We start from the raw sequence: 19,935 nt of genomic DNA, 5'->3' as shown, positions 1-19,935 counted from the left end.
TTCGGTAATTTATTGCTAAGATATGTGAAGTTTGCAGTGTTTCATATGAATTTTATTTTCGTACTTCGAATATATATACATATATTTTCTTTTTCTCTTGTACGTTTATTTCAGAATGTGAAAGTGGTGAAAGACAGTGGAGGAGGGGTGGTGGCTGGAGGCGGAGACTGGCGGAAACGCAACGCCACCCGCGCGCGGTCACAGTCACAGCAGTCACAGTAGTTCGCACAGCATTGCTTCGCATTTCACTGAAAGTTAGGAATCACACATACTAAACGCCTTTAGAACTATGAGAAGTTGATGTGTGCGGCCCAGAGAGTGACCTGTATTCGGTAAGATATTGCAAACTGTGAAATTCGATATCCATTGAGTCGTTTGCCCATAATAACTACATGGTAACATCACTTTCAAACTCATTTCTAATGTGCCATACATATTGTGACATTTTGCATTCAACTTTGCGCTCTCGCGTTTATTACAGTGGTTAGTAAAGAGTTTGCAATGCCTCCTGTACTACCAGCTGACGTCCTAGAGGAAGGAGGCTCAGACGATGACGCTGGTAGTCACCAGCCTGCTGCCTACCACATGCATGACTCGTCAGACTCAGAATCTGAGTTCGGCGACGGAGACGCCAATGTTTACAGCGGCTATGAACTTCTTCCTCAAGAACCCGAAACTGAAAATCAAGGCGATAGGGTAATTGTATGTGTCGTGTTTGTTTAGCCAGCAAAAACATTTGAGGGCTCAGTGCCCCGTGGAAAACAAACCAACTGGTGCCATCCGGTCCATGTTGAATTAGTTTACAGAACCACTCTCGTTAAGACCCTTTTTGCTGCTTAGGCCACGTTTAGTTCAGCAGCAGGTAGTCTCACCCAGGAAAAGTGACGAAATAACAACACTTTACACCTCAAGTAAAGTCGTGTTCGATACTGAGGAATGTTCTGCATGCACAATGCCATTGAACAAAGCTCAGTAGTGTTTGAGGTGAGCAACAAAAGCAAAATGCGCAAATGCACATACAGTCGTGCCTTGTTAATATGGTTAATTTTCGTGAGGACTAAACTTTTTCAGTGTGCTTACGCCTCGTTAATATGGAAACTCGCTTTTCTGATAATAGAGAGTGTAATAAGGTACTGAATCTTTTGTGGCCTTTGTGTTTCTGTCTCGTTATTATGGACGGGTAGGCAACTTCGTCTGTCGTTTCGCAAACATTTCGCTGCATGCAAAACAGGAACAGGTTCTCCGATAACTAGACAAAGAAGGACAGAGGGTTCCGAGAGGGATCCTAGGACGTTCCTGTCGTAGTGCAGAAACGGACTGGGTGCACAGGTATCTCAAGGCGAATGGCATTCTTGTATTTTTTGTGGGCGCACTTCTGGCATTATTCGAGCAATCAAGGCTGACCACCGAGATGTTTTGAAGTGGCATTACTAAGCAGCACAACATCCTGGCCCAATATTGGCTGAACATTGGCGATAATTTGCCAATATTGGTCCAGTACTGGACCAGTGCTGCTGAGGGTATACCTTCTTTGTGTAGAAAGGAATGTTTTTTTTTTTTTGAACTCATATATAATACACAATTGGCGACGGGGGGCCCTGTAGCAGAGCTAGCTTGAGCCGCAAACTGTTGGCCTCCTATGGTGTTTGAAGGCGCTGAGAATAGCGTGGGATGCAGGGAGTCCAGCAACCATTGTTAACTGCTGGCACATTTGAATTCTACGGCCTGAAACTCTTGAGCACGACGGTGACACCTGAGAGGTCCTCCCCCATACTAGACTCCAAGAGTGCTTATTAGAAACTGGAGCAACAGACCTTGAAATGGCTGCTGGGCAGATAATTGATGTTGAGGGCCGTTGAATCGAAAGCCAGGACCAGACAGTGAATGTTCAAATTGTTCAGTCTGCCATGTTGACGATCTGAGCAGTGCTAAGCCGACGATCACAGCTGACATGGCTTATGAGGCACTGCTAGGGTTGCCACCTTTCGGAGTGAAAAATACCGGCTGGGGGAGAGGAGGTGGAATAGATGGAAAGGAGGAAACACTCGTTGGAAAGGGAAAGTGGGTGAGGGACGTTCTAGCTGGCTCGACACAACCACCAACAGCTTTGCACAACCACTGCTCTTGTCCCCTCCGAACACAAGATGTAATGAATAACAATGAAAATAATAATAACAATGAATAACCATAATAATGAATAACTAAGAGAACGACTGGTGACTGTGGAGTTGGGTCTGTGCTCCAGATTTATTCAAGATGCAGTGGAATGTTGAAGGGAACACCCCGTAAAAGCCCCTATGAAAGGTCTTGAGCCGCAAATACCGGGAAAAGGCTGCCGGTATCACCTTCCAACCGGCAGACCGCGCAAATAACCGGCCGTGCCGGTATAATACCGGCCTGGTGGCAACCCTAAGCACTGCACACAGCGCTTCAATTTCTTGGACAGTGGTGACGAACACCACACTCTCCATACTGCCAATATGTTCTGTACTCTGGGTTGTGCATCATTATGCATGTGGACAAGTCCAGATTACTGCGTTCCTTCCTCAGTAAATGTCTTGCTTTTCTCTAATCGATAATATGGACCCATTCGCTTTATGGCCAGTTTTTATCAGGGACAGAATTGTCCATATTAACGGGGCAAGACTGTATGTCACATGTCACGCACGTAAAACTGACCGAGGTGTGTTTTGATAACTGCTGAAACTTAAGTAACAACTTCCCTTCTTTATTCTGTATCTCCGATGTCGTATCCACGTGTTGAAAGCACACTTACCTTACTTACGAGAAATGTAAACACCGCATTTAACCTAAGGCTTTTATTGACAGATGGAAGCATTAAGCGACTCGCCTAACATCCTGGATCACGCTCCTGTGCAGTCAGTATTTGATGAGGTGAGGCCCCAGCTTGGCAGCAGGTTCTGCTATGCAGCGTACATTTCTTCTTACGTATTACTTCGTGTCCATTCAGTACAACCACTGTCCATGGAAATTAGCATTCTATTTAGTATTGTTGTAAACATTTCTTCTTTGTGGTACCTCCATGCAAAGCTTCTATTGCAGAAATTTTCAGGACAAATAATTATCTGTACAAATCTCTAACCATATTTGAAAATCCAAAGAGATTACTTCTGAGTTGTCTGGAGCATAAGTGAAGCGCCACAAAGTTGCAGTTCTGCAGCTGCACGGAAGCTTGTGTATGTACAGTGCCTTTCTTCTTGCCATCATATACGTGAATTGGCATCTCTTTGAAATCTTGGATTCTGAGTAGTAGCTTCGAACATGAAAGTCAACAGGCACTATAACGGGGGGATAGTACATGCTGAGACTGAAATTAGCAGATTTTAATTTTAGCAGAACTAATGATTTGATCACTAATGCCTGCCAAAAATGAGACCCAATTTACCATAATCATTCAAAAATTTCTGAAGAGTTGTAGTAAAAAAGAAAGAGGAATTGTGAAGGTGTCACACATATAAGCTACATATCAAGCACTAGTATTGTCACACAGTTATACACTAAGAAAAGGAAGAGCAATGGAACCTTTAGACTTTTTACCCACACAGGCCTTTTCTGCTCCCCCAAACGAATGGAGACCAACAGAAGATATGCTCAAGCCAGTGGAACCTCGCCGAGTAGAACCTATGGATGATGGTATGTGTTGCGGAGCTTGGTGCACATGTTTATTGAACTGTCAGTCGTGTCTTACTTTCTTTCTTTGTTGTAACTGTTGTCACATTTGCATGAAAACAAGGCTCGGAATAACCCATGCTGCATTAGAAATGCTCTTTCTATGTGCAGATCACATAGCAAAGATAAAAGCAGCCATGGTTCAGGTTTCTCTGCCCAGTTCCCATGTGCCAGCATGGGCAAATGATATTCCAGAAGAAGAGTGGAAGAAAAGGCTGTACGAACGACTTCAGGCGCAGCCTTCATCGTAAACCAGTACAGTCATTCCAGTGATTCACAGCAAGCTCTGACGGAATTGCTGTGGGTATGAGCGGTAAATTCGAGAAACTTTTGAGACCTTCATGATTTTGGCATAAATTGACAGTAAGGACAGTGTAAAGTTATTTTTATGCTCGTTCTGGTTACTGTTTGAAACAGGCGAATAATATAAAGGTGACGTGACAAAATAAAGGGTGCGTTGCAGAGAAGTGTAAAGCAGTCAGGTCGTAAAAAGTTATTTCCAAGATATGTTTAGTTACTTTGTTTATTAATTAACTGCTATCGAGAGTATCCAATAAAGCTACTTTTCAGGTACTAAAAACACAACAAAAGCAATTGCACTGCAGACATAGTGAAAGGTAATCTCATGTTCACTGCACGTTACTGGTATTACGATGGACAGCCAGGAAAGCAGTCGGCAGACAAAGTAGAGAAAGAACAGGCCGGGATTGAGCACTTGAAGCACCATGATATACCTTCTGAGTTGCTTTTTATTTGCAAGTAACAAAACAAATCTCCAACAAAGTACATATTCGCGGGAACTATGCGGAAGATATTCAAAGTATTACTGTGCAGATTAAATGAGCAGGCCATCTTAGAGCAATCCTTGCAATGCTACAACGTTGTTATAGACATTCAGAGAGAAGTGTTTGTGGTGTTGCAATAGGCGATTTCAGATATTGCCCTTGTGCTCCGCACGGGGGCCCTCCGTCGCCCAAGTCACGCGCATCGCGCAATGCGTCGTGGGAAATGGTTTACATTCGTGCTCGTCTGCCTGTTGCTCGAAGGTGCGGGAGGTGAAGGAGAGAGAAAACCGAAACCGTTTGCGCTCCTCTTCTTCTCTCTGACTCATGAAAACTAAATCCCAAGGTGCAGCGGGGCTTTCGCAACACTGCGCTCCCTGGTGGGCCATCCATGCAATTTCTGAAATCGTCTATTTTCACACAACTTGGTAAAATCTTTAAAAAAAAAACCAGTGCCGGGGAACATGAAAAGGACAGAACGATAAAATGCAGTGCTGTGTTGTGTCGTTTGTTTTATCGTTCTGCCCTTTTAATGTTCCCCGGCACTGGGTTCTTTTTAAAGATTTTACCAAGTATGATATATCAACCAGCCCACACAGTCTCTTTGTTTAATGTTTCACACAACCGAGACGAAATCGGTCTGGCAGTAGGCTTTCGACCGTGAGGTTTTGCAAGCTCTCAGAGTTTCAGTGCCACAAGCTGGCAACACAGCTCGAGTGCTTTGACTATCTGTGTACATGCCTTCGTCAATCAGTCAATGTGTACATGCCCTCATATTTTGTGGTCTTGGGCAAAACAAACAGACAGAGATGCAATTTTGGTGTGGACTTTATACACTGAAACATTTTTGCACTGAGTGTGGCTCACATAACATTTTGCAAAGATGTCCTTTCCTGAAATCGTCTCTCAAGGAGCAGTGGTAAAAGAAAGAGCGTGTACTCTTTCAGTGTTTACTTGCTTGCCGCGAAGATAAACAATGTACCTTGTTGGCCTTTTTGCAGTAGAACCATTTATATGCTAATCTGTCCGTCGGTTCACCAGAAAAAGCGTGAAGTATGCCCAGTTCAAAAATTCACAGAGAGGAAGAGTTAGTATGACCTGTCATAGCCCGAGTCGTGGCACAGTGGCGAAACGACTGTTCCAGGCTGTCCAGGTCCACACATAGGCTCGGACAACATTTTGTTTGTGTGCTGATGGTGATGGTTGTGTAGCATCAAAACATTGTCAAGCACTTGTATGGAATACAGTACAGGAATATGTCTCCTGGCTTTTGATCTATCTCTGACTATGAGTAGAGCCTGAAGTTTTAGGGTTTAACCCATTCGCACCCCATATGGAAGTCTTTCTTCACCCGATTCTTCCCCAAATTTGCACCCCGAATTGAAGGTTGCCTCTTTAGGGTGAAACCCGATTTTTACCCGGCAAATTGCCCTCACTGAAACATCTGTAGGAATGCACACTAGCTTGTTTGGCAGCAAACACAATTACATCAACGTTTGTAATAAACCAGTACAGTTCGTTTGAGTATTACAGTGCGATTTCTCCCCGAATTTAGCACACTCAGTTTTTCCACCCGAATTCGCATGAATTTAGAGCACACGTTGATTTTCCCCGAGTTTTAGTCCCCCAATTGGGAAAAAAAATACTTCCCCCAAAATTTCAGGCTCTAACTATGCGTTGTACTTTAACTGTAACTTTTACTTACTTTACTTTTTACTTCTTTACTAAGGCTTTTACTACTTTCGTTAGTGAGTAAACAGAGCAGGATCGGAGCACAAGCTGCAGGTCAGAGACAACTGAAAAAGAACTTTATTTTCTCGTGCACTCTCCTAGTGGAACTTTGTTTCTTTTGTCTTTCCCACAATATCCTCTTGAGTGTCCTTTGACTTTGACTAACTGTCACAACCTGTAGATGCTATAAAAATGTAAATTTTGGCAGTTGCTGTAAAACAGAATTATTTATAGAGCAAATAGCAAAATTGTGCGAATATATGCTGGTGCGCACACATCGGAGCTCGCATATAAACTCGAGTTTGTCGGGAACTTCCTTCACTGCACATTACCTCAGGGTGTGTTGGAATCAGGGTCTTCCTCCGCTGTGCTGTCAATGCCAATGTCTCGAAGAAGTTCGTCAGCAAGGTCTTGGAGTATGTCCTAGAAAATGCATGGCAGTTGGTAATGCATCAAACCTTCCTTCTGTGAGTGTGCTGCAGCCAGGGTGGTACCTTGTCAAGGCTCGCCTTGTTTCTCTCTATGTTCTCCTGGCACACCCTACGTATGATGCTGAAAGCAGTTTTATTGTGGGATACTCTTAATTCTTGCTCTTACTTACTTGCTCGAGTATATTCCTAGACCAAGTATCTCCTCCGTGATGTCGGACAGAAATTTGAAGTAACGACGCTCCTCACTACAAGAAGAGGCGTAAATGAAGACACTAATAGCCAAAGGGCACAGGTGACACACACAACTAAGACTCTAATGAGGGAAATTTTAGATTTCACACATTGAGAAAGATTTTTTGAGCCATGCAGAAGCTGTAGACAGAAACTGGGCTATATATCCAAAACTCTTCAATTACACGACTAAGTGCGGTGGGGGTATACCCGCAGATACCCGCACAGATTTGTTCTTCGCGGGTACACCTTTCCGTGTGACTGCGGGTTGAGTGTAAGGTGCGTGTAGACCCGCACTGCCTCCGCGGATTACGCGGGTATACCCGCAATACCCGCAGGCGCAAAACCAACAGGTCAGATTTTGCTGTATGACCCGATTCATTGCCATCATTTGGCTCAAAATACTTTCCAAGACGTTCTATTTCCAATTCGTCGTCTCAAAATAAAGTTGTTGTTGTTTACCACGTAGGGTTAATTTTGGCTATTTTTCGAGACCTCCACTGGTACTCTTAGCATCAGTAAGCTGGCAACCATGTCAGCAGCCGCCACAGCGTATGCGTTCGAAAAGGGGCTCGCTAAAGACATTGTCCCCTGCATCAATAAATCATTTCGTGCTGTGACGATCATGTGGCATAACTGAAACATGCGTACGCATTGGGCTGCGGGTATATAGGCGGGTATGCGGATACGCGCCGGGATCTGCGGGTGCGGTGTGGTTGCAAGTAAGAATTTTCATACCCGCACTCATCTCTGCACATGACCACTGGCATAGCCAGAGGAGGGGGGGGGGGGGGCTTCTAGGGGTTCAACCCCCTCAAAATGGTACCTTCGGTAGTGCATTTGGGAGAGGGAAACTAGGGTAAATCCTCCTCTCCCATGTAAAGTGCCCATATAACCCCTCCCAAAATATTTTTCTGGCAACGCCTCTGTAGTAAACCCCCCCCCCCCCCTGAGTTAACAACTGTGTATATCCATTTTTTTGTTCCACTCCTAGTATCAGGTGGGTTTTACCGTCATGCATTTGGGTCACTAGCTCGGCTGCTTAGCAATTCTCTCAGTATCCCTTATGTTGGATGTTCTGAAAGTATAGCAGACTGATCTTTAAACTAAGTTGGCCTAAAGTGGCCAGAAAATAGCCAGGTCCCACTGCCCAAATCTCTGCGCCACGACAGACGGAAAGTAACAAAATCTGGCAACCCAGACTCTATGCACATGATGGCTGACTTGTACGAACACTGTGAAGGGGTGGCCACTTTCCACAACGCTTTCGTTGAAGGCCGAGTCACCACTTGGTGTGTGGCATGCCACACTGAGTGCTGTGCCAGCCCTCCTCTCGGCACGTTCAGCTTGGTCAATGAGCCACTCATCTCTCTTCAAGGTAGCGTCTTGCGTGGTTACAATAACGAAGTTTGCATCTTTCTTTCTTTTAGCTTCCTGCATGAAAGGAAAATTGTGTGTACTTCTCTGGGTGAGGAATACTTTGTATGAAATACTGACAACAACCTGCCGTGTCTTCCTGCGTGGGCCATTGTAGCACCAGTTCATGGATGCGATTTTTGACTTGGCATTCGATTTTGCCAGAATTTGCGGGTAGTGTTGAGTAAAGATTTGTTTCTTCTGCATCACTTTTGATGGTGCATCCTCATCTTTGCCGTGACTCTGTGGTGGCAAATGCGCATCCGTGGTCATATCACTGCATGCATCCTTATTAAGGGCTTGTAGGTAGAGAGTGATTTTTGTGGCAACTATGGAAGGTTGAAGTTCATCTTGATGATGTGACACCTTGGGGGAGGGGGGGGGGGGGGGGATGTGGTTAGTTTAAGACAGCAGTTCAAAAGGTGCTTAGTAAACAATTCAATATTTTACATTTTCTTTTTAATACCTGCCGCGATCTATCAGGAAATTGCATGGCTACCGGGGAGTTAGTTTGTACTGCATGACCAGTGTTAGCTCCTCTCACCCCTGGAAAGATAAATATAGCTTAACATTGCTGCTATATTGTGACCAATCGTGATCTGTTTGACACCAGAAACAAAAGAAACTTACGAGAAAGATAGCTTGAGTTGTGCTTTGGAAGATTGGTATCCACAGTTGCTGACGTAGTAATGGATTGTTAAGCAAGAGCAATATTTATTTTTCACCATTCATGCACTTTTTTTGCACTAATTGAAACTTGTGTGTGACCATAAGCCTGTCCTGGCACTGCAAGTGTAATTGCACGCTCTGCAACAGCTGCATGTTACATACCTTTTGCACTGTAAATCTTTTTGAGGTGGAAAGCATTGCGTCTTGCTGAAAGGTATTCCTCCCATGGTGTTTGATTAAACACATTGTCTGCATGATCAAGATTGCTTGCTATTACTATAGTTAGCTTCAGTGCACTAAAATATTCAAAAGAAAATACATGATACGTGGACGAAATTAAACGCAGTGTTGTAAGGATAGGAAAATCGAGCAGAATTTGTTTGTACAAGTGGCATACCAGATATTAATTTATTCGAAAATTGCTCAGCAAACAGACAACAGAAAAAGATTGGTCGCGTACGTAATATAATGGGAAGTTGCCTACACGAGTAGTTACCACTTCTTCGCATTGCTCCGGTGCAATCCGTGGCGCATCCCGCGACTGTTCATTCCACACACGCAGTCTTACTACGCACAGCCTGCTTGTTTTGAAATTATAAAATTTAATACTTCTTTCTACAGTATATACAGTTCTTTAGGCACACATCAACGGGACAAATACAACTGCGTGGCAACGGACAAAACATACCCACGTTCGCGGTTTCCATGGTGACCGCGGCAGCAGCATTATGTCGTCTGCTACGACTCTTCTGTTCGATGTGTCACATGCCGTCTGCTCATTTCTTCTGTCCTAAAATCATTCAATCCACGGGAAATAGCGCAGCAAAGCTAGTCCTTATCTCGCGTAGAATGTCTGTTGTGAGCATACTCCTGGAGCACTTCCTGAACGCCTGCCTAGCGCAGCGGCGTACCAGCATCGCACCTCCAAGTGCTGCTATTAGAGTTGGACTGTGGCTTCTCAAAGGCAGATCGTCTCCTCCACGGGCAGTGTGACTCCAATGGGAAAATGTTCCCACCATTCCGGCCAAGACGTCGCCCTGACCGCCGCATCGACGAGGACTACCCTGTTCTCGACATGGAACACAGAGATTGCCGTCTGATATAATGTCGTCCTTTCCTTTCGCTATCACCGTTACGTTGCCCAAAGCACGCGCCAAGCCTTGCACCGCAGCGTATTTGTCCTCTGGAGGAGGGTATCCCAAAACAGCGTTGTGCAACCGCTCCATCTCTGGCACATTAGGAGTAAGTATAGCCCGCTGGTATCCACGTACCATCTCCGGTTTAAGGCTCACAAAGTGAAGTCCATCGGCGTCAATTACGATAGGCAGGTGAAGTTCTCGAGCCTTTGACAGCAGTCCTGGTAGAAGGTCGAGAAGTTTATCACTGCGTCCCAGGCCTGGACCAATGATAAGACTGTGCAGTCGAGGGAGATAATCGTTTCGAAGACGGTCTAAAGCATTAGGAGCATCCAGCACCGGAGATACCATGAGCTCGGGGCTGTACGACTTTATAGCAACGGCGGCAGATGATGGACAGAATACATACGCAAGGTCTGCACCAAGTTTCAGTGCTGCCATGGCCGCATAAAAAGGTGCACCCGTAAATTCACTCGACCCTCCAACTATCCCGACCCTGCCAGCTTGACCTTTGTGACTGTCGTAGAGCATTGGTGGAATAATAGAACAAACAAGGCTTTGCTGCTCCGTGACACCGACCAGTGATGTCAAGGAAGCGGAGGGCGATGCTTCGTTCGTGGAAGCCATTCGTGGATGATACACAAAATAGGCAGCGTGAGAAGAAATGGCTTCTAGGAGTCCCCAATGACACTTGTTGCAGTGTCACCAGCTGATAACTTCTGTCATTGCTTGAGATGTTCTGTAACTTGTTTGGTGGATATTCCGAAACGAACGTGAACACGGCAAACAGCGGTTATAACTGGATTGGATCGACTTTGGATAAGAATCCAACATTACGGCTGAGTGAGCACGTGACTGCAAACGACTGACTGACACCATGGGCACGTGCGCGCATTTCCTCCGCAACTCGGGCAACGCCGTACGACACTGGGCGACACACAGCTGGCTTTGGTTATGCCAACACCTGCTCGAAACCGTCCACATTGATCTAGCCGCCGCCATTGTCAGCAGGACTGGACAACTGGCCTGTATTGTGGTACCGTTGGACGGTTTCGGTTTCGAAATTAGTTATGATTGTCATGTTCAGTGGGGTTTTGACAGTCTCCCATCATAACACGTATCATTGGGTGCGTTGAAGCCCAACAGGATCTCTACTGATTCCATTTGCCGTGTTAGTTGCAGTACCAGCGCACGCTAGCTTATGTGTAGGTCGTCCCACTGCAAGGCACCCCCAAAATCTCCACGGGAGAGAGAAAGAGAGAGGGAAAGTGTGTGTTTATTTAGTGTATCACTAGAGAGTGTAAAGATTTTCTTTTTGTGTAAATTAATCAAGAAGTTGTCTCACCACCATCTGGTGTTTATAGCTTCCTGAAGTTTCACCAGATATCACAAATTATTTTACATGACTTTTTCAGAAACTTCAACACAACTTTTTTTCTTTTCTGCTTTCAGTTTTTTATTGAACTGGTACTGAACTGAAAAATGTGAAACATAATTACGTACTTTCTTTTAACACCACTAAGAAAGTAATTCAGTGAACCAAAAACCACTTCGGACTGTGCTGCTTGCCCCCTGATGTCTTGGCTGTATGTACAATGGATTCTCAAAGATTTTCTAATCCACTCTGTGTGAAGGATGGCATACATCCATGCTGGCACCTCTTGTGCAGACCTTTTCAGTAGTGGATACAGAACAGTCTGAACAGATCGCAGTGCAACTAAGGACATGATTGAGCTCAAACTACGTAGCAGGAAGGTGTGTCATTAATGAGTTTGACTGTCCAATATTTGCTTCTCATGTCTACAACATGGAAAAAGTATACACAAAGGCAAAAAAGAGGCACTATGTCGTATGCACTGGAAAATAGGATTTTACTTCTTTATGTGCACTAGATGATAGCATATTGCTTATACAAGATATCTCGAACTTTGAAGTAATCTTCACATAAGCTGCCCTCTATGTTGATCCTCCCAGTTTCATTCTGGAAAAAATCACAAGTGGAAGTTTAAATCCTAACGTGCAGTCACTTAACATAAAATGCTTCACACTGCAGCACACTAGACGTTTTACACACTTGAAATTATTTGGCTAGCATCACTAACAAGTGAGTATCACATGGAAATTGCCTGCAGGCATCCTATGAAAAGCACACTGCAAGAACAATAATGGAAGGATAAATTCCTATGTCCCAACTTCGCTACTTGTACATTCATACTGGGTCTTGCATTGTTTTCGAACAACTAAAGCTGTCAAAATTAAAACTGTAATAAAGAAAAAAGTCTCGAACTTCATACAACTATATTATAGAATTATGCATGAGAAAACGTATAAAAGAATATGGTTTCGTCAAACATGCCATGCAGCAGAAATGTGGTAACTATCTAATAATAACGGAAATGTGGTGTGGTGAACAGTGATAGGCCTTTTCTAATGCTACGTACCCTTCTCACAGCAACAATATTATTACAGTAGAGGACGCCGCCGGAAAACTCTGCCTGTATGCCATTTCGCAGCAGCACCTGCTTGAAATCTGATAACTTGAGTTCGTTGATGAATATGGTTGAATGAGTGGGGACCTGATAAAAGATACACGATGCCATATGAGGAACTGTGCATCAAGGGGTACATTCTACCTCCCCCTACCTGATTAGCAGCGAGTGGCTGGAGTATATACATGCTTTCTCTTGATTCGTCTGCAGGGAGAAACACTTCAGATAATCAATAATAATAATACATTATAATAATAAGATAATTTCTCAAGTTTGTTTTGTTGTAGAATTTACGTCTTTGCCGTCGTTTATGTGGCCGACACAGAGTTTCATGTAACATTCCGGCATTACAGTCTGGTGTACGGTTAAACTGACACAATGAATTTGGGTAATTTATTTTTTAATTATTATTTATTCATAAAAATAGCACTAATTTGTGTAATTTAAATTGTTACTTATTTCCTGAATTGATCAAATAAATAAATTATATTAAATTTACAGTGAGCAAAGTAAATATATAGACATGTTCAACTGAAGAAAGAAGGAAGAAGAAGGAAAGGGAAATCTAGTCTGTCAGCTCTCAAAATATTACTGCCCCGCAGATACGATGGCTGGAACAGGGAGGTCATGGTCGCTCCTCCGCCAGATAATGTAATCCATCATACTCACTTTGCTTCCATATTGGCTGTTTAGACTGGCCACATGACACTACGCTGCTTGGTGGCACTGCAGTATTTCTCCTGGCACGCTATTGCGTTTCCCTATCTCCAACGGCATATGTAGTTGACGAACTAGATTTCTTTTCCTTCTTAAGCTAAACACAAGTATAAAGAGCCCCAAAATTTGCTTGAGTTGAAATATGTGCCACAGAAACAGTGGACACTTCGTCTCTTTTTACACTGCCTTATATGTATGTAGTATCTAAACGAATATTTATGATGAGGAATGTGCAAATTCTGCTGCTCTGTTGCAGAAATGCGAATGTGTCTAAACTGCACGACATGCCTGTATCCATGATGTCGTCTGTCTGCCCTAAATGTTCCTCCAAGACGATTTCGCCGTCGAGCCATGCCAGCTCTGCATTCTTCGTCCTAGAGAACTGCAGCGAGCTCACCAAAGAGTCCTTCAGCTTCACTTGGTAGATGTGGGACTCTGTTGTTGCATCTACTACCTTTCAGGACCAGGAAAATATGCAAATTTGGATTATTTGGTGCTGTCAAGATTGTAGTATGTTGTATGTGTCTGCGTTCGGGCATGAAAATTCTGCAAAGCGCCAAATGTCTGAATTTGTGAGTCTAGCAAGCAATTATAAACAATTTAAAGTCTATAGTAATAAAGTCCGTCAAAACTTAACACATCAAAGAAGAATATTAAGCATTATAAGTGAGCACCTTGTGAACAAATTATGACTGTCTCTGACAGATTTTTTGGATTCAAAGAAATTCAAAAATTTCTCCCTAATGATCAAGCATTTGCAATTATAATGCAGTTTGAGGTGTGGCGCCAATTTGCAACGTAATTTGAAGTGCCACTCTTCACTGAAACGCTATTTATTTTATTTTGTGCGATAAATCAATCTCACGCAAAACACGAATGCCATCAGTGAACATTACACGCTGCCATGAATTTTCGAAAAGAGCAAAACTTCATAATTTTTTAATTCTCCAACGGTAAATGATGTCATCATGCCGTGTTTGCTGTATATATCCTAGCGAAAGTGCAGCGCTTTCCCAGCCCGTGTCTCCGCCCCCTAGTCCCGCCTCTGCCCCTGGAGGTGACCTTGGCGGAGCAGTGTTGCCAGACATGTGGCAGGATGTGTACAGTGTGACATCATACTTCTTAAAACTACAGGTTTTCCCGGCAATTTTAATCCAAGTGCCAGCTAAATTAATCCACGTGCCATGTAAACTTTATGGGGCACGGATTAATTTAGCTGGCACTTGGATTAAAATCGCCGGGAAAACCTGTAGAAACCAATTTTATGATACTTGAGCATCGCACGGAGGAACAATATTTTCGGAGAACACTATGAGACTGCGAGACAGGTAGGTTGCGACGGTATAATTTAGACGGAGATTTAATTTAAACAGTAGGATTCTGAAGACTCTGTCCATAGCGGCCCTTGAAAGGAGCAAAGAAAGACGTGTCCAAGATTTTCTGTTTCTGACGCATTACAAAAGGATGTGACTTGGCTTGATGCATAACACAAAAAAAAAATTATCTGTGCGCAATATTTTGCTTATAAAACCGCACCCAAACATCTACGCACGTGTTCCAGCTCGACTCGCTCTGCTAGGTGAAACGAGGAGGAAGAGGGCGAAAAATGTCACCAGGGATGTCATTACGATTAATTGATTGATGGCAAGAGTGACTGCACTCCAAATAAGGTCGGTGCTTCCCGCCTTCTTTTTTTTTCTCCATTTCTCTTACAGGTCTCCCCGTGCAGCAGACAATGTCAAAGCTACCCAGGCGGCTAGTTGCGGGCACTGCCACCATCGCGCGTAGTCGCAATTTTTAAAATCGAATTGTCCGATATTTATGCATCTCTCGATTGAATCATTTCAAAAGATGCATATTAGCAGGCAAGACAACCACTTGGCTTAAAAAAAGTGTAGTGAGTGAAATGCATTCTGTGCTTCTTCAATTTACAGTAGCTTCATTCAATATTGCTTTGCGAGTGTTACATGTAAATCTATCAGCACCAAGAATATCTTGTCGTACCCAAATTTTATGAAGAAGTACAGCTTTCTACTCATATATGACAACACACACACACAAGCATAAACAAAGGGGGATTGCTGGTATTATAGATAAGATTGTGGAAGGACAACCTACCTCTCCAACTTTGGGAGTGAAAACTCTGCCTTGTACGGCACCTGAAGTGAGGCAGTAATTAGCTAGGGCTTCGGTGGCTTCCAGAGTTCCGTGAACCAGAATCACCCTCTGGGGCTTCATCATGGAGATAATTTTTTTAACACTCTCTCCATCTGATCGCCCCTCAAAGTCTATGTACTGCAGTGAAGCGTTCACATCGAGGGTCACTGTACTTTCCAGGCATTTCGTTGGCATTTCTGTCACATCTGCGACAACAACATCCTGATCAGTTGCATCTTCCCCTTTGAAAATACATATTAGGAATCTCCCATCGCACCTTGCATGACGTCATCGTTTTCAGGCTTGACTTCTGTTGCTTCCTCTTCTTGAGTAGTCTTTTCAACAATAATAAAATCTTCAGCACTGGAAGTTAAAAAGAATACTTATGTTACCTGTAACATCACTGGTGTCTGGTTTTGCATACCAGTGTACAACACTGACTCTAAAAAAAAAAATTGTGCATTGTAAAGAGAATTTCTTGCTCCATAATCATCCTCCGTACCCATCTGCATCATACCAAGACATAATATCAGGGCGCAAAAGTTGATGTGCTTACATGAGACACATAAAATCACTTATAATGTGCCCGTGCAAAGATGTGTTAAGCAAAATGTGGTTTAAAAGAGGCCATTACATTCAGCTCTTAACAAACATTACAACAGGGGTGTCTGCTTACCGGATCACTTCCCCATAGTCATCCCATTTCATTTTCTCTTCTTTCACTGGAAACATAAGATAGGATTTCTTGGCCTGCTTGAAGAACCCTAGTGACTTGGACTTCTGTGACATGAAAAAATGGAGAACAACACAGAAGCTCAAAAAGGGCTGCATAACTTTCAGATCCTCTACTAGAACGCCAGCCAAGCATAAAGTGTCAGGCACTTGCCTCAGACTTAATGCTCTCAATGGTAGGTTTCTTCTCGTCAATATCCATGTCATCCTCACTTTCTTCACTCGAGTCGGATGCATCAAATTCCCTGCGGGAAAACAAGAGGTTAAGAAAGCTATTGAAAGAATGCTTGAAAAGCAAGCAAAATGGTGGCACAGATCCATAATGATGCTCAAGTTCTCTACATTTTACGCTTGTGGAAGAAAACTGTCATATCTGTAGGTTGGGCCAAGTTACTTTAGTGTATGAACGTGACGGGAACACGGACGGACGGAACTGTCAACTTCAACTCACTCATGCACCACCAACCAACACGATCTACTAGTCCTTTCGTCAAGTTAATTTTGTTCCGTAAATGAAGACTGTTTGTGTGAGTGTCAGGGGATGTACTGGTGATGTACTTTGAGAACCTCACTGCTTGAAATTCATGTCAAACTTTTAGTGAAACCGAAGCTACGAAAAAAAAAAAAAAGAAGCACAAGCATGAACTCTGGGGTCTCTGTATATCAACCCTAAGCTACAATACTTACTTTTCTCTTTCCGCTTTTTGTCGTGCAGCAGCCAGTTCCTTTTCCTTACGCATGTATTCCTCCAATTCCGAACCTTCTAAACGCACACGTTGCTTCACCTGCAAGGAAGACAGATGGGTGCCTTATGAATACTTCTTTATGAAACTTTTTATGATACTTTTATGAAAACTTGTATGAAAACCTATGAAAATGAAAACTCTGATGAAAGCTTTTATATAAACCTTTATATGAAACCTTTTTTAACGAAAACTCCTATGAAAATTTTTTGTGCGCAGAAACTTTTTACCTCCTCCGACGCTTCATTCATACGCAACCGCATTTCATGTTCAACTCACTTTTAGGGTAAGTGTTTGCTGGTGAGGATTTTCTATCAGATCCCTGGCCAGCGTTCCTGGGCTAGTTCTACTTGTCAGGATGACACTGTTCTTCGGACTACGACACCACTGTATGAACAACTCCCGGGAAAAGCCACATTCCATGTCTGGCATACTGGCTAATACCACCTGCATCCAAACACATATGCCAATGAACAATATTGAGCATTACAAGTAAATATTTTGAGAACAAACAGGACAGAGTCCTTGGGTTTTTATAAATAACAAAAATTCCTCCTAATGATCAAGCAGTCTAAATTTTGCAGTTAATGGCATAAGTCCAGTTTGTCTACAATGATGTACAATTGTTCAGAAATCTATGTATCGCTGTATGTATGGAATTCCGCTGCCTTATGCTCACAAGACTGAGAGAGGGCTCTCTGAACAACAGGCTGAAGGCACACCATGCAATTTTTCAGCTTGCACATATTAAATGTGATAGCCTAAGAAGCAATTTCTCCCTCGACTTTGAAGACACTGAAGCAGACCGTTGCAGAACAGAGTGCTAGAGTGTGTGCTCCTCTTGTCTTAACGTGTTGTGTGTTTTTTTTTGTCTTCCAAGTACCTAACATTTGTGGTGTGACCTATTTTCAGACAAAGGAACTTTAGCACATGCACTTTACATTAGTACATGCAGTATCTTCAAATTTCTAACCTTAGGCTCCTGAACTCTTGACAGCTCCATCAGGCTATGACAGAGCTGCAGGTGCTTGAACTGGAAAGGGTTGTTCCGGGCACCTTCAAAGGACCGCATGACCTTGTCACTCATCCACTCCACCTGAACAAGATAACAAAAATGAGATAGTTGGAGATGAACAAAAATGCGAAGAGGCCATGAAAACCCTGACGTCATTGAAAACTTTGAAGTCAAGTGGAACTACGAGGGAAATGCAAACAGGACAGGAAGCTCCTAGGAGAACGGGAAAGGAAGACATAACTAACACAGAACGTGACTTTCAATGCTTTGAATTTGGATCCTTTCACATTGCAACCTCGTGACACAATCTGGGCCCTAATGAAGTGCTGTTTCCCAAAGAAACTGCAGCTTACCTGAGACTTGGCAAACTCTACGACGTTGTAGCTGACATTATTTAGCAGTGCTAGGGAGTAAGCCATTAGGCCAGAGTCATGGTTACGCCACAGTTGTTCCTGCGAGCAAAAATGTGCAAAAATGACACACTGACATCTAAATTGCGACAAAACTTGTTCAAATGTAATCCATGTTTAGTACAATGCACGTTACCAGCATGTGTGCCAGTTCCAGCACTCTGCCAGCTGTGTCTACAGAGACGAGGACGTTACCCCCATTTCGGAGAGTCTGTAAGATGTTTGCTGTAAAGTATTCGAGGAATTCACAAATGAAAATGCAATTTCCAAAATGATTTCCTTTTAATGGCAAAACGTGCAGAAGCGACCAGAATTTTAGAAACGCAATGTCACGTGCTGTTTACGTACTCATGAGTTGCTCATCTCTCGTTCGTCTCCGCGCCTGTGTGTATGTGGCATTGAAGGCATCCGTGATGAGTAGCGAGGGTCGAGATATCTGTTCCAGAATACAACCGTTGAGATGCCGCTCCTTCTTGTGATTGAAATCAACAGCGTACAGGATGTCCTCCTCGCCATCTTTCACTATTCGCCAGATTGTGCCACCAATCATGTGGCCACCAGGCAGTGGAGTGATGGATAAGCCCTGCCCTTTTCCTGCAATTACATGAAAGTTTGCATCCACCATGAACGTCATTAAATGCGCACTCATTGGTCACCTTTTAGTGCCACTGTCTGGCTGTACTTGAGCTGCACAATTTTATCAAATGCAGCATCGACATCGTCCAGTGAAAATAGAGTAAAATCCTCCATATTGTGCCTCGACTGGAAAAGGTCGTACATGAACATCTGCCCCATCTTGTAAACAGGCACGGTAGCGTATATGGGGCATTTTAGTTCACAGTGTCCAACCAAGTAGGGAAGAGCACCCAAGTGGTTGCAATCGGGATACGAGAGCAGAACGGCATCAATTTGATTGGCACATCTGCAATAAGTGGTGAGGTTGTGTCACTGTTTACCATTTTACACGTATAAAATGTGACATGTCCATTCAGAAGTAGACAAATAAAAAGTAGTGCTGTGTAAAACACAATGTAATTACTTTTTCATTTCTTTCACGGCTTGTAAACTAAAGAACTCGTTCCAACCGCAGTCCAGCAGAAACTTGAATTCATCTACTTGAAGCAAGTAGCACTGTGGAGACTCGTCGTGAACGCCCGAGAGAGCATGAAGTTTAATTATAGATGTCATGGCCTCCCAAACGTTACTCTACCTATAAATAGATGAATTGGTCACTTGTAGTTTGGAGAACATGAGGGAAAGCATGTAGCAAGGCAAGGCACGAGAACATCACGCACTGTATGTCTGCAGTCAAACGAATTGCGACATCTATGTGCTTCAAATTTCGTGACCAAGTAACACAGCAATTAAGCATGTGTAGATACAGAACAATATCATATTGCAATTCTCCCATACTTATTCATAAATATGTGTTCTTTCCGTCTGTAGTAGATCAACAATTTAAAACATTGATTAAATGAAACTTGATCGTCTATTTTCTGACATTGTTGCAACGAGCAACATTATTTTCTGTTCGTGGTGAATTCACGCAGGCCAACTGACACATCAGTGTCGAAGTTATAGCGGAA

At 43.3% G+C, this 19,935-nt stretch overlaps 4 protein-coding genes across 9 annotated transcripts; 1 reads left to right on the top strand and 3 right to left on the bottom strand.

Moving 5' to 3' along the window:
- Positions 1–146: 146 nt before the first annotated feature.
- On the top strand, positions 147–5,732 carry LOC135401219 (male-enhanced antigen 1-like). 2 transcript variants are annotated; one of them, XM_064633493.1, is made up of 5 exons: positions 147–332; positions 482–696; positions 2,830–2,895; positions 3,567–3,654; positions 3,802–5,732. In XM_064633493.1, exons 2-5 carry the CDS (start codon positions 502–504, stop codon positions 3,939–3,941), a joined length of 489 nt encoding a protein of 162 aa, XP_064489563.1. In that variant the 5' UTR covers positions 147–332; positions 482–501; the 3' UTR covers positions 3,942–5,732. The 2 variants fall into 2 exon arrangements, with proteins under 2 accessions (XP_064489563.1, XP_064489562.1); XM_064633492.1 differs by having other exon boundaries at positions 482–702.
- Positions 4,408–9,746, bottom strand: LOC135401217 (uncharacterized). 5 transcript variants are annotated; one of them, XM_064633486.1, is made up of 9 exons: positions 9,411–9,472; positions 9,113–9,199; positions 8,912–8,959; positions 8,748–8,827; positions 8,100–8,647; positions 6,805–6,879; positions 6,698–6,755; positions 6,536–6,626; positions 4,408–6,387 (listed from the first exon to the last, which is right to left on the bottom strand). In XM_064633486.1, the coding sequence occupies exons 1-8, from the start codon at positions 9,457–9,459 to the stop codon at positions 6,537–6,539; spliced, it is 1,035 nt and encodes a 344-aa protein (XP_064489556.1). In that variant the 5' UTR covers positions 9,460–9,472; the 3' UTR covers positions 4,408–6,387; position 6,536. The 5 variants fall into 5 exon arrangements, with proteins under 5 accessions (XP_064489556.1, XP_064489559.1, XP_064489560.1 ...); XM_064633489.1 differs by having other exon boundaries at positions 4,408–6,626; positions 8,100–8,299; positions 8,363–8,647; XM_064633490.1 differs by having other exon boundaries at positions 4,408–6,626; positions 8,100–8,299; positions 8,369–8,647.
- On the bottom strand, positions 9,532–10,931 carry LOC135401218 (ATP-dependent (S)-NAD(P)H-hydrate dehydratase-like). The gene has a single exon (XM_064633491.1). The coding sequence runs from the start codon at positions 10,711–10,713 to the stop codon at positions 9,751–9,753; it is 963 nt and encodes a 320-aa protein (XP_064489561.1). The 5' UTR covers positions 10,714–10,931; the 3' UTR covers positions 9,532–9,750.
- A 1,002-nt stretch (positions 10,932–11,933) lies between these two features.
- LOC135401215 (cleavage and polyadenylation specificity factor subunit 2-like) lies at positions 11,934–19,924 on the bottom strand. The gene is made up of 17 exons (XM_064633483.1): positions 19,763–19,924; positions 19,389–19,559; positions 19,006–19,271; positions 18,698–18,943; positions 18,486–18,574; positions 18,293–18,391; positions 17,898–18,020; positions 17,204–17,371; positions 16,869–16,966; positions 16,336–16,426; positions 16,126–16,229; positions 15,727–15,812; positions 15,411–15,655; positions 13,581–13,746; positions 12,730–12,779; positions 12,528–12,662; positions 11,934–12,067 (listed from the first exon to the last, which is right to left on the bottom strand). The coding sequence occupies exons 2-17, from the start codon at positions 19,535–19,537 to the stop codon at positions 11,975–11,977; spliced, it is 2,208 nt and encodes a 735-aa protein (XP_064489553.1). The 5' UTR covers positions 19,538–19,559; positions 19,763–19,924; the 3' UTR covers positions 11,934–11,974.
- Positions 19,925–19,935: the final 11 nt, after the last annotated feature.

The sequence above is a fragment of the Ornithodoros turicata genome, chromosome 7 (genome assembly GCF_037126465.1).
Source record: "Ornithodoros turicata isolate Travis chromosome 7, ASM3712646v1, whole genome shotgun sequence".
Lineage (NCBI taxonomy): Eukaryota > Metazoa > Arthropoda > Arachnida > Ixodida > Argasidae > Ornithodoros > Ornithodoros turicata.
Note: the sequence above shows the minus strand (reverse complement) of the source record. Positions and strands in the feature narration are given on the sequence as shown.

Coding starts and splice junctions, on each gene's coding strand:
- LOC135401215 (XM_064633483.1), bottom strand. CDS start 19,537: ATGACATCTATAATTAAACTTCATGCTCTCTCGGGCGTTCACGACGAG. Junction 16,967..17,203: donor AGCAAACACTTACCCTAAAA/GTGAGTTGAACA, acceptor TCTTCCTTGCAG/GTGAAGCAACGTGTGCGTTT. Junction 13,747..15,410: donor TCACTCCCAAAGTTGGAGAG/GTAGGTTGTCCT, acceptor TGGTCCTGAAAG/GTAGTAGATGCAACAACAGA.
- LOC135401219 (XM_064633492.1), top strand. CDS start 502: ATGCCTCCTGTACTACCAGCTGACGTCCTAGAGGAAGGAGGCTCAGAC. Junction 2,896..3,566: donor TGCAGTCAGTATTTGATGAG/GTGAGGCCCCAG, acceptor TTACCCACACAG/GCCTTTTCTGCTCCCCCAAA. Junction 3,655..3,801: donor AGTAGAACCTATGGATGATG/GTATGTGTTGCG, acceptor TTCTATGTGCAG/ATCACATAGCAAAGATAAAA.
- LOC135401217 (XM_064633486.1), bottom strand. CDS start 9,459: ATGCGAAGAAGTGGTAACTACTCGTGTAGGCAACTTCCCATTATATTA. Junction 6,756..6,804: donor CTAGGAATATACTCGAGCAA/GTAAGTAAGAGC, acceptor AACTGCTTTCAG/CATCATACGTAGGGTGTGCC. Junction 6,627..6,697: donor ACAAGGCGAGCCTTGACAAG/GTACCACCCTGG, acceptor TGCATTTTCTAG/GACATACTCCAAGACCTTGC.
- LOC135401218 (XM_064633491.1), bottom strand. CDS start 10,713: ATGGCTTCCACGAACGAAGCATCGCCCTCCGCTTCCTTGACATCACTG.